The following is a 13,941-nucleotide window of genomic DNA, read 5'->3' as shown; positions in this document are numbered from 1 at the left end:
TGGTGAGATCTTTCCTATATTACTCTGCTGGTAATATTTACTGTAGAATTTTCTGAATATTTCCCTCGACTTACCTTACATTATAAAACCTACTGTGCTTGGTCTTTGTCCTAAGACTCTTGAAGTCATAGGAATCTGAGATAACAACGCAGTAAGGTGTGCAATTGGAAGGTCCTGCTGGAGAAATTCAGTTTTGAAATACATAGGAATTGTGAACTTTGTTTGATATTCCTGCTTCTTTACTGAGTGCTGTGTGTTCATTGCTTGAGTAAATCAGTTGAAGTGTTTACTGATTGGATAAAAGTGCATAAGTGCATTGTTGAATTTACCCCTGATCCCTTAATCAGTCTGCAGTCCCCACATTGTATATCCCTGTGTGTTCTTGAGATCAAACTTGTGTGCTATGTATTAACTTGGTGTTTCTTGCAATGGAGGCCACTGCTAAGTTTGAAATGAGCATGTTTGATGGAAGGGGGGATTTTAGTATGTGGAGTCAGAAAATGAAAGTTATTTTGATGCAACAAAGGTGTGCTAGAGTCCTAGATAATTCTTGGCCTGCTGAGTTACCACCTGGTAGAAGAACTGAGTTAGAAGAAACTGCTTGGAGTAGCATTTTCTTATATCTTTCAAACAATGTGATCAGAACCATAGGAGAAACTAAAACTACTTCTGAATTGTGGAACAAATTGAAAGCACAATATGAACCAAAAACTGTTCCAAACAAATGTTTTTTGCTAAAACAATTCTTTTCTTTCAAAATAGATCCATCTATTGACTTAGAAGAAAACTTGAATAGGTTTACAAAGTTGACCCAGGATCTAGCCAACTGTGATGAAAAATTATCACAAGATCAGTTGGCTGTGGTCTTGTTGAACTCCATTAGTGATAGGCATAGAGATCTAAAGAATGCCTTGGAATATGGTAGAGAAAATTTTACCACAGACATCATAACAAATGCCTTAAGAAATGAGGTTCTTGAATTAAAATCAGATTCTATTAACCAACAAAGCGGAGAAAATCTTTTGTTAAGGGGCAAGAATGTTGGTACATCTAATTTTCATTCAAAGTTTCAAAATAATCCTAAAAAAATGAAATCTAAATATAAGGCAAAGGGAAAGAAATGTTACTATTGTGGTAAGTTGGGTCACTTTGCTAAAGACTGTTATAAAAAGCAAAATGATTTGAAAGAAAAGAAGATAAGTGAAGGCAACAATGTTATATCCTATGATAAACAAAATGTGAACTATGGCCTGGTTCTTGTAAATGTTGAAAGGAACCTAAATCAAGAATGAATTCTTGATTCAGGTTGCTCTTTCCACATGTGCCCTAACAAAAATTATTTTTTGGATCTTGAACAAACTAAAGGTGGCCAGTTATCATGGGAAATAACATGACTTGCAAAGTAAAGGGTATTGGAACAATAAAACTACTTCTGGAAAATGGCAGAATTTTACTTTTAAAGGGTACTAGATTTGTTCCTGAATTAGAAAGAAACCTAGTGTCTCTAGGAATATTGGATGACATAGAGTTTGACATAAATTGGGTCAAGGACAGATAAAAATCTTTAGGAATAGTTATTTAATCACTTCTATCCCAAAGAGACATGGTTTATATTTTCTAAATGCAAAACCTTTACTTGGATTTTCAGCAACAGTTTTAGATGATAAAAATAATCTTGCAAAATTATGGTCTTGTAGACTTGGTCATATTGGGTTGAAAGGGTTAAAGGCTTTACATAATAAATGTGTATTTGGAAAACTAAACATTGGTGACTTGTCTAATTGTGAACGATGTTTGGTAGGAAAACAAGTTAAGTTACCTTTTCCTGCGAATACTCATAAATCAAAGCAAATTCTGGAATATTTACATGCTGATTTGTGGGGTCCTTCATCTACCCCTACATTGTCTGGTTATAAATATTACTTGTTGATTGTTGATGATTTTTCAAGGAGAATTTGGGTTTTTCTACTAAAAACCAAAGATGAAACTTTTACTATTTTCAAAGATTGGAAAACTCAAATTAAAAATTAAACTGACTTGAAAATCAAGACTTTAAGAACATACAATGGTCTAGAATTTTGCAACTATGAGTTTGATAATTTTTGTAAAGAGCATGGCATTTTAAGACACAAAACTGTAACCTACACACCCCAACAAAATGGCATTGCAGAAAGGATGAATAGGACTATATTAAATAAGGTTAGATGCATGCTTTTAAGTTCAGGCCTGCCCAAATTATTTCGGGGTGAGGCTGTAAAAACTGCTGCATATTTGATTAATCGAAGTCCTACAAGTGCTTTAAACTATGATGTGCCTGAATCTGTGTGGACAGAAAAGCTTGTTACTTATTCTTACTTGAAAACATTTGGTTGTGCTGCATTTGCTCATCAAAACATAGGGAAACTTGAACCTAGATTTGTAAAGTGTGTTTTTGGGCTATGCTGAAAATGTTAGAGGATATAGGCTGTGGGTTTATGAGGAAAAGGGTCATAGAGTAATAATAAGGAGGGATGTGGTCTTTAATGAATCATGTATGCCGTGTTTGGAAGGGAAGAAAGAAAACTTGACTGAAAATGATGTCCAAATTGAGGTGGAGCCTACTAAAATTAATGATATCAGTTCTGCCCCTCTAGAAACTGAATGTACTGAGGCTGACCAGAATGAGAATGAGCCTGATTTGACTGAATCTGATCAAGGTGATGACTTAATTCCACCCCTAGGTGAGTACCAGCTCACTAGAGATATGGATAGAAGGCAAATTAGACCACCTGCTAGGTTTAATAGTGATGATTTTGTGTCTTTGTTCACTTACCAAGAAGAAATTGAATCTGAACCTAGTTCCTATCATCAAGCCTTGAAATCTAAAGATTCTAAGCGGTGGTTAAGTGCTATGGAAGAAGAAATGTCTTCCTTATACAAGAATGAAACTTGGGAATTGGTTGACAAACTAAAGGATAAGAAACTAGTTGATTATAAGTGGATTTATAAAATAAAGGAAGGGGAAGGTGGCACTAATAATGTCAGATACAAAGCTAGACTAGTTGCCAAGGGTTTCACACAAAAGGAGGGTGTGGACTATGATGAGATTTTTTCCCCGTGGTCAAATATACAACTATAAGATGTATTCTTGCTTTAGTTGTGCAATTTAAATGGAAACTTGATCAACTGGATGTAAAAACTGCTTTTCTTTATGGTGAATTGGATGAAATTATCTGCATGAATCAGCCTTTAGGATTTATAAAAGGAAATCCTGAAAAAACTGTGTGTTTGCTGAAAAAAATCTTTATATGGCCTAAAACAAGCTCCAAGACAATGATATAAAAGATTTGATTCATTTGTCTTGAAACTTGGGTTTAGTAGAAGCAATTATGATACATGTCTTTATTGTAAAGGAAGTGGTGGTAAAGATTTTTTGTATCTTGTGCTTTATGTTAATGATATGCTTCTTGCTAGTGCCAATAAAGCTGAAATTGATGATATCAAACACAAATTAAAATCAGAATTTGATATGAAGGATCTTGGTTTTGCTAGGAAGATACTTGGCATGCATATTAAAAGAGATGAAAAATCTGATTGCTTGATTTTATGTCAAGAAGAATATGTGAATAAGATCCTTAAGAAGTTTAATATGTTTGATTGTAAGCCTGTGACTTTACCCCTTGCTAATCACTTTATTCTAACATCTGATTCATGCCCTAAAACTGAAGATGAACTTGAAAGAATGTCTAAAATACCTTATGCCAATGCTATTGGATCAGTCATGTACTTAATGATTTGCACCAGACCTGATTTGGCATTTAGTATTAGTGTTTTGAGTAGATTCATGGGGAATCCTGGTGAAACACATTGGGAAGCCTTAAAATGGTTAACGAGATACTTAAAAGGTTCATCCAACCTAGGTTTGATGTTTAAAATGGATAAAGAGGGGGTAATTCTAAAAGGTTATACAGATTATGATTTTGCTGGAAATATAGATAATAGGAAATCCACTTCATCTTATTTTTACACTTTGTGTGGCACTGTAATAAGCTGGAAACCTCAGTTGCAGAAAATTGTTGCTCTATCTTCCACCGAGGCTGAATATATTGTAGCCACTGATGCCATCAAAGAAGGCATCTGGCTGCATGGTTTGCTAAATGAACTTGGTTTTGTAGATACTAATCTAATTCTGTTTTCTGATAATCAAAGTGCAATCCATTTGAGTAAAAATCCAATGTTCCACAGTAGAACAAAACACATTGATGTTAAATACCATTTTATAAGGGATATTATTTCAAAAGGGCTGCTGAAAATAAATAAGATTTGTACCTTGAACAACCCCTCAGACATGGGAACTAAAGTAATACCTTTAAACAAATTTGAAAATTGTTTGAAGATATTATGTATTGATTCTTTATATTAAATGTACAGGTACACCGAGCATATGAAACTATAAATGCTGGTTAAGCTCATGGCTACACTATATGCCTTAAAATTATGGAAGCAAGGTGGAGATTGTTGGGAGTCGAACTGCTGATCACTTTGATTTAAATTGTGCTTCCACAATTTTAATTAAAAGCGTGTTTTGTAAAGTGACACTTTACTAATGGAAGGAGTCAACTGGATTGTGACACGTGCTAATCTCTTGGCCGTTGGATCTGATTCTAGATCATTCTATGTATTTAACCCTAAATGGTTTAGGTGGCTGTTGGCTTTTCATTTTTTACTCCATTCGGCTTCTCGAGTTCGAGGGTTTTTTGAGTCGCCTCTCTTTCTCTCTCGATGAATCTCTCATTTTGGCTCTGTTCTTCAGTGATTTTCAGAACTCTTTCTTGAGTTAATCCAGAATATGTTATATATCTCTAAGCTACTGAACTGCCGCGTTGAGTTTATGGAAACCCGAGTGGTTTCATGTGATGTGCAGTCGGGTTTGATGAAATCTTGGTGATTTCTTGTGTTTCTTGTGTGGAATAGCTTACATATTGTATAATGACTTGTGAAGTCATGTGATTCTTAGATGGCAGTACCCGTGACTTAAGTGTCTGAGTGATCTGTTCATGATTTCTTCATGAACCGTGGTCTGCCTTGGTGAATCTTTATGAGATAAGTCTTTGTGACTTGTATATTGTAATATTCTGGAAACATTGTATACTTACTGCCCGATTTTGGGGGCCTTATAGTGCAATCGAGCTGAATACATTGATAGTGGATGCTCAACAGGGGATTAGGCACTTGTACTGAACCTCTGGGGTTTCGACCGAAAAAAATCATCTTGTTCATTATTTTTGCACTTTTACATTCTGCATTTCTTGGTTCGGTTTCTATGAATGTTGGTTAATCTTGAGTGTCTCGACATTTCATATATTTTTGAGTTTTCTACATCAATTTTCTAAATCTACATTCGTCCTTATTAGTTGATGGTAATTTGTATGTTAGATAGTTTCTTCGCTTCCCAAAAACTTATTTTATGTACATCTCTCATAAATCTTTAATACTTAACACACTAATATCAACTCCAACAAAATTCAAGCCATGCATTGCATGGCCACAAAACTAGTTTTCATAAAAAAAAAAAAAATGCATTAAGATAGTGTATTGATGGGAAATGTGTAGTTAAAAATTATTTTATTAAAAAATGTGTGGTTGAAATGATGTAAGTAAGAATGTATTTATTATTTTTTTTTTTTGGTAAAAATGTAGGTCAAACAGGACATAAGAAATAGAATCTCAAAAATGCAAAATCGTAAAAATAATAATAATAATAATAATAATAATAATAATAATAATAATAATAATAATAATAATAATAATAATAAATACAGATTAAAAAGTCAAAAACAAAATGATTTCTTTTCTTTTTAAATTAAGTAGAATATGTTGGAATTGATCAATTTCTTGATCCACTTTGCAAAATTTTCATTCAAGAAACTATTTAAAAGATATAAAATACGAAAAGATGGAGAAAAACTTTAGACCAACTAAGATAAAATTATTATAATTATAGAGAATTTGTTGCCAATTTTTTTTTTTTCATATTTTTGCAAAAAACATATTTTTTTCGTTCTATTTAATTATGTTTAATAGGTTGCATCAAAGTCCAAGNTAAAAAAAAAAAAAAAAAAAAAGAAGAAGAAGAAAAAACATTCGAAATACTATGAGTTGACCTATGGTAATAAAAGTCCAAACACGATACTTGTATATTCCAATGGACGCAGGTTTGGAGCATGGGTACTCGCCAACCACACTATGCCCAATTATTGTTTTTCCACTAAAAAAAATTAGAAAACAATGGTCCAATATTCAACGACGACCAATATTTAGCCCTGTTTGGTTAAGCTAAAATATTCTAGTAAATTTTGATAAAAACTAATAAAATATATGATTGAAAAGTCGATAAAAAGTTCTGATGATAGAAAATAAGTTTTAAAAAAATTAGAATCAAATCGTTGACTTAGTTTTTCATTATAATTTAACACACATAATCATATGTTTGGCCTCATGTAAAAAAAGACTTGCTAAGATGTAAAATAAAAAAGATTTTATTCACATATTTTATAAAATAGATTAATACTATTCATTTATCCACATTCATTACTATCTATTTATAAAATAAATTGTTCGTGAATATTTCTTTACATACAAACACATGACATAATATTAGAAAAAACCGTTATCATAATAAAATTAAAAATAGTAAATAAAAATTGAAAAAAATAAGATTATTAGGCTCCGTTTGATATCCATTTTTGTGAGAATGAAAATGAAAAAAATATAATCGTTACGGGATCCACATAAGATATGAAAAGTCAAATATGATGATTTAATGTGATGAATGACGAACATATTTTTTATTTTTATTGACAAAGAATGAAAATCAAACGGGAGCTAAACATGTGTTTAAACAAGATAAGTTCATCTACATTAAAAAATGAATAACAATAATCCTCCTAGACAATCCCTTGGACCCCGCCACGCCTCACTCTCAATTCTAATTCTCAACAATGGGCCCGACCACTGAATGTGGCCTCCCAACGCCTCTCTAAGTCACCGTATGATTCAACAAAATTTTTCTTAGAAATGAAATTTGGATTCCAACTTTCACAAAAAGGTGTTTGATAGCTTATATTTACCATGAAATTGAATTTTTTAGATTTCTTGGATATTGCACTTTTCCTTATTTTTAAGGAATTTGAATTCTCACCATATTTTTCTTTAATTGACAATTTTTATGTAAAATAAAGTTAAACGAACATCAAAAGATAGATGATTTTATTGAATTTTTTGTTGGCAATGGAAACGAATTTAATTCCTAATATTAGTAAAATTTATCCCTTTAATTAACAATTTTCATATAAAACAAAGTCAAACGAATACCAAAAAATACTTTTATTTTAACATTTTTCACGTGAAAAAGTATACCAATCAAACACAATAATTTACAATTTTCAGGAAAATAATTTCTAAACAATTCAATTCTCTGAAACTCGTTTTCAATTCTATCTTTGCAATCAAACGGATCCTAATATCTCTATCTAATTTCCACCTATAGCTGTTCTCACCCATACACCTCACCAAAAACCACAAGCAGTACCTCAGCTCCCGCCACGTCATAAAAATAGATAGTTTCACGGAAAATCAGTTCACTTTATGGTGAAGCTAATAAAACCCAAATTGGAGCAAATTAGGGTATATTTGGAAGCGATTTTTTGCACTTAAAAAATTGATTTTTTGACCATTATTTTATTACTTTAGCCGTCATATGACTTCTTTTCTTACAGATGGATCCCACTTTTTTCCTAATGATCAAAAACTAAATTCTAAAAATAACTCCAAATAGGCTTTTAATGAATCCACACCTCCCCACTCTCTCCTCCCTCGGGTCTGCCTTCACCCCAGCGCGCAGTCTCAAATGGAGTAACCATTCATTCCTAAAATTTTCTTCTCAAAGCTAACGTGCGCTGATGGAGAACTACCCGTACAATTCGTCGTACCCGGAGTCTGGCGGCTCCTCGCCGCGCTCCCGTGAAATTGAGTTCGAGAATACGCCATCGTGGGAGGATTCGCACAACAATCAACTTCCCCCAAATTATAAAGTGAAGTTCATGTGCAGCTATGGTGGCAAAATCAACCCTCGGCCTAACGACAATCAGTTGTCGTACATAGGGGGTGAGACGAAGATCTTAGCCATTGATCGGAATATTAGATTCAGTTCTCTACTATCAAAGCTTGTTGTGTTGTGTGATAGTGATAATATTTCGTTTAAATATCAGTTGCCTGGTGAAGATCTGGATGCTTTGATTTCGGTGACTAATGATGATGATTTGGAGCACATGATGCATGAGTACGATCGGTTATACAGGGTTTCTCCAAAGCCATCGAGACTGAGGATTTTTATTTTTACTATCCCGAACCAGTCTTCGAATTCATCGGTGAGGAGCTTTGAGTCCGATGATGCGAAATCGGAGAAGGAGAGGTTTGTGGAAGCTCTAAATTCGGGACCTGTGATGACGTCTCCGCCGGCGGCGGTGACGGCTGTGTCGCCTCAACCACCATCGGCCAACAAAAATGTGGACTATTTGTTTGGATTGGAGAAAGGGGTTGGGATAGCGCCTCAGCCGCTGCAGAAGGTTGTCGTAGACGATCGTTCTGAAGAAAGATCGAGAGGGTCGGATCCAATTCAGCAGCACATTCAGGATCTGAATAGGCTGAGAATTGAGGAGCAGCAAGGAGTTCACAGAAGAAGAAATGATGAAAATCTCGCCGGAGGATTCGTCGGAGGTGATTATTACAAGGTACCAGAGAAATTACCTCCTGTTTCCGTTCCTAGTGGTCCTCCTGGATACTGGCAGGAGAAGCAGATCACCGGAGGAGTTTTCCCGGCGAGCACTGTCAACACAGAACAGCCAGTTTACATTATTCCAGCTCCTACGAGTGCGTACCACGCCCCGATGATGAGACCGTTGAGCGGACCAGCCGGTCAGGGTTACTACACAGTTCAAAGGATGCCATCAGATATTCACCGGGATCAGCAGGTGTACAACGCTATTCCATCTGCGGCAATGGCCCCGCAAACCCTGCCTCAACAGGCGGCGCCCAAAATGGCCGGATATTCCGAAGGTTTCGGAATGATGAGACCAGTAACAGAGGCGGGGTACGGGCAATTTGCATACGATAGCGGGATGGGGAGGCAGGTGATGTACACTTCACCAGGAGGAATAATGGCGGCGCCGCCAGGTCAGCCGCCAATGCAACCGATTCAGTATCAAGCCATGGGTGCTGTTAGTGGTGATATGAGACAAGCTGGAGCGACGAATCAAGAATCAGGGGGTAAGGTGGTTACAAAGGTTACGCAAACTTCACTGTGATTATTATGATAATTACGAAAATAATTCAAATGTTTAATTTGGAGTGTTATGAATTTGGTTATTTCTGTGTTTTGTATATCAAGGTGTGAATCAAGTGAGTTTGTATTGTTATGTTTTGAATTTTGTGCTTGTGGATCAACTCTTTTTTTTTTTTGGCTTGTATTTTTAATTTCTTTAAAAATCGAGTTGACGCGTTGGCGATTCGACTTGCCTAATCAAACCCACAAATAACACCAACGAGTCGAGCTCGAGTTTCTACAGATTCGGACTTTCTAAGATAGGAATCACTCATTAAGTTGATAATAATGAGTAGTATTCATAAAACATTTCTCAGGGAGTGTCTACTTGAAAATATTTATGCTCAATTTTGTACAGTAATGCTATAAAAGTTCCAAATTTCTTCAACCAATTCTAAGAATCTAATTTCAACAAAATTGGCGTTGAGAAGTGATAGTAGATTCCTGATAAAAAGCTTTCAGTATTGGAAGGAGTAGGAGACTAATACATCGTGTTTCCTTTGCACTCACGTTGAGTGTTTGAACTAATTTCTTCTTAATCAGACAACTTGCAATATGTTGGGCATCTATTGAAAATGATGTATTCTATTGCAATAGCAATAAGGGCTCATTTGAAAGTTTTTAAAAAAGCAAATATGATTCTTAGACTCAGAAGATGTTTTGAACATGTTCGGATAATTTTTTGAAACTGATTTGGGCTGGTGTGAAATAGATTTTGCAAAATTAGGAAGAGCTTTTGATATGAAAAAGCTATTTTTAGACTCGTTCGATTAGTTTTATCAAATTATTTCTTCTAGTTAGAGGAACTTATGAGTGGGCATTATTACCAGAATCAAACCTTCCGAATTGAAAACCACATGTTTCAGACCAATCCCAAAATTAAAAAGGAAGAATGGATATTGATAAACTAAAAACGGATTAAGTTTGTGTCACTTGTGGGTTCTTAAATCGAAATCGTGGATACCAACAAAAAAATTTACTCTAACATAATGACTCAACCCAACAAGTAGTAATTGCAAGGCCAGGTTCTATTGCTCATGTCCTCTTCCCATCAGTTTGACCTTGTCTTGGGGCGTCTTTGGCTTTACGAGAGAAAGCCCCGTCTCGGGACATACTCCGGTGCAAGATTCATTCATTTGAACAACTGATTGATATAACTTTAGATTATAGCATCTCCTAACCGTACTTCATTTCTTGCATGCCCCCACGAACTCCTTTTGAGGCTTCATAGGTAGAATCGAAATTGAATGCTTGTGCTATTTGGTGACATGTTGATCATGGACAAGGAGTAAGAAATGTTGAAACATATATTTGATGACATATTTTATTTGTTCTAAGCAGGTAACAACCACAGCAATGGGAATTTCAAAAAATTCGTAGCATTAATCCTTTTGTTTTATTTCCTTTTTGTAATAATTAAGCCAAAGTGTTTTCTCAACTGTTATAACTAATGAAAATTACAACTCGATATGTCACTTTCGAAAGTGATTGAAAACAAATATATATGTTATTATTGAAATANCTGTTATAACTAATGAAAATTACAACTCGATATGTCACTTTCGAAAGTGATTGAAAACAAATATATATGTTATTATTGAAATAAAAACATTATCTTCTCCATTCCTTCTATAACAACTATATATTTTATTCTATATAATTAACTCCACTTTGTTAAAAACCTTATCCTTAAGATAAGAATACATGATAAAATAAAAAACCTACTAATGACTAATTAATAATGACATTTCTGAGTCAACTTAAAAAAATATCAAAAAGGAGTTTTGGGTTTCGATGATGCTACTACAATTTGTCTATTCCCTGTTGTCTCTAACATTATTTTGTTAAGACATAATTAAGTTTCTATCACCCCATTTTTTTAAAATTTAAAATTTTCCTCAAATTTATTTCTAATCATACAATTTAGTGGACTAATGATTTTTATCAAATTTTTCAATCATATATTTCATCAATTTATTTGATATAAATAAAAATCAAACATAGACTAAATATTATTTTATAATGGGTAATATGGAGCCTGTTTGGGAGTGATTTTTTATCCCAAAAAATTGAATTTTTTACCGTTGTTTTACTATTTCAGTCGTCATATTTGACTTCTTCTCTCACAGGTGGATCCCACTTTTCTTCTAACAGTCAAAAAATCAATTTTTAAAATCACTCCCAAACAGACTCATGGAAAGTGAAGTCCAACGTGCCATATCCCATCTCGAGAAGATAGTTTTCAGCCTTAGAATATTCCAAAAGTTTGTCAACATTGTTGCCCACATTTTGCTACCTTCATTTCTATTGAAGTTGTTCTATCTAATAAATGTCAATTACTATTGAGACAGAGTTGTTATGAAGGTCGAAACATAATCGAGCGCACTTAAGTAATTGCTTCAAAAACTAAGTCGGAGCGGTTAAACACCAGAGTTAACTCGATCACTCGAACTTGACCAATATCAATCAAGTCGAGATTGGAAAGTTGGGTCGAAATGAACAAAGTTCAATTTTCAATTAAAATAAATTTGCCCACGTAGAATATCAACTTGATCAATATTGCCCTATCAAAATACCCTCTTTGAGTAGTTTTTTCTTTTCAATTAAGTTACTAGACAATTGGCATCTCAAAATTGCACCACGTAACATGTCCATGTCTTGTTGTCACAATTTCGTGAATTATATGTTGTCCCCATCCTAATATTCAGTCTGTCCCCATTTATCGACCGTTTTTTCCCCAATATATAAAGCAAAGCCCATTCTTTACAAACAAAAATTTTCAATCTTATAATAATTACTTATTTGTTAGTGTGTTTTCAATTATGAATGAGAAAGTTGCTTATCCATACCCTGCTGTTCATACTCATCATGGTACTACACATGTTTTTCTCCATATTAACTTATTTTTATGAAAAATCCAAAATTGCTTATTTGAAAAATAAGCGTGTTTAAAATTTGACAGGGTTTTATGAAGGGCCACTTGTGATGGCACCTCCAATGTATGCTGCTCCCCCACCAAGGAGGAGCCCAGGTTTCCTTGAGGCCTGGTATGTTCTCATTATCATTAATGTACATATATTATTTTCAGCTTTTTTTTTTTTTTTTGATAATTAGATTATCGAATAGGATTTAATTTATTTGTGGGTTGTGATTGTAGCATTGCGACGCTGTGTTGCTGTTGCTTGTTAGATGAATGTTGCGACTTGATGTGGTTGATTTAAGGCATGTTTGGGGTGACTTATATTTAAAATATGTCAAAGATGTAGCGGTGCGGTTCCTCTACATCGAAAATAAATTATTCATTAAATATAAGTCATCCTAGACATGCTCTTAAGATCATCGATCATAGATAGAATTCTTTCTTTTTTCTTCTCTCTTTTTGTTGTGATTTTGTAGGTTTTAAGTAGTAATGGAAATGGTAATTAAATTTTGACTTGCTTTGATTGAAATAAATATTCTTTCTTTTTCTTGTTCATGTGTAAAATTTTTGTATATCCTTCGTTAATGAATATACATAGTTGTTTGATGTTCGAAATGTTGTCATTATTCTATGTTGTTTGGAGAATTCTGTTGGATGAATTTTGTGAATAGTGACGTCGAAATAAGTATAATGATGGTGATAAAGCCGAGGCAAGAGTTGGACTATTTGTTCTTAAGTCTAATTTGTCCCGCAACGGTGCCTACGGATTTCGGCAATCGACTCCCAAGATACAACGGCTACACTTGTGTTTGTAGCACTCCAAAACACAAGTACAACGAACCAAATTTAGGCTTATATACTCCAAGGATGAAATGAAAGAAAATCAAAATAAATGAAATGATTTTGATTTTGGATAGAAGAGAGGATGAGAGACGTTTTGCATCTCAAACTGTGTGGAATAGGACACCCAAAGGGTCCTATTTATAGACCATGAAAGGGTGTGGACGAAATGGTTGAGGCCAAACCATGCACCCTTTCAAAACAATGCACCATTATGAAAAGGTGTCTATTCACTGATTTTCGTCCTTTTTCGTAATTTCTCATTCATCCGATATTGGTTTTCGAAATGCCAAATATACCCTTCAATACATGCAGAGAAATCAAAATTCTCTTTCGGGGGCGTTGCCCCCGCCCCCCCACGGGGGGCGCTGCCCCCTCGACCCCCGCGACCTGACCGGGCAGGTCGATCCCCGTTTGTGCACCCCGAAGCGGCGAAGTGACAAACAATTTTGCCTAAACGGATTGAGTCGAGCTTTTGAGTATTTGGCCGAAATCGATACGAACTTTAATCGATTTTCAATTCTCGATTTATTTAACCAATATCCAACAAATTCTTGTGTGTTCTACGGCATTTATTTGGAGAATTCCTGGCAGTGAAGACGTTGGAATTTTGTTGGAAGAAGGATAATTAAAATTATTTCAGACTCGCACCATTTTAATTCTGCATCCACTTTTTAATTGAAGTGGTGAAAGCGCAATTCAATGGCCATCAATAAAAAATTAACTCAATGGTTGTGTTGGTGAGCTAAGGTCAGAACAATCATGCTACAATGACAAAAAATGGCTAATAGAGGGGATGACCAGCCCTCAAAATGACGGG

The 13,941-nt window shown here is 34.6% G+C and overlaps 2 protein-coding genes across 2 annotated transcripts; both read left to right on the top strand.

The window, feature by feature from the left end:
- The first annotated feature begins 428 nt into the window (after window positions 1-428).
- LOC111376806 lies at window positions 429-1,292 on the top strand. The gene is made up of 2 exons (XM_022999809.1): window positions 429-1,044; window positions 1,159-1,292. Exons 1-2 carry the CDS (start codon window positions 429-431, stop codon window positions 1,290-1,292), a joined length of 750 nt encoding a protein of 249 aa, XP_022855577.1.
- A 6,532-nt stretch (window positions 1,293-7,824) lies between these two features.
- Window positions 7,825-9,495, top strand: LOC111376787. The gene has a single exon (XM_022999791.1). The coding sequence runs from the start codon at window positions 7,941-7,943 to the stop codon at window positions 9,342-9,344; it is 1,404 nt and encodes a 467-aa protein (XP_022855559.1). The 5' UTR covers window positions 7,825-7,940; the 3' UTR covers window positions 9,345-9,495.
- The last annotated feature ends 4,446 nt before the right edge of the window (window positions 9,496-13,941 follow it).

This window comes from Olea europaea, unplaced genomic scaffold (genome assembly GCF_002742605.1).
Source record: "Olea europaea var. sylvestris unplaced genomic scaffold, O_europaea_v1 scaffold1561, whole genome shotgun sequence".
Lineage (NCBI taxonomy): Eukaryota > Viridiplantae > Streptophyta > Magnoliopsida > Lamiales > Oleaceae > Olea > Olea europaea.
Note: the sequence above shows the minus strand (reverse complement) of the source record. Positions and strands in the feature narration are given on the sequence as shown.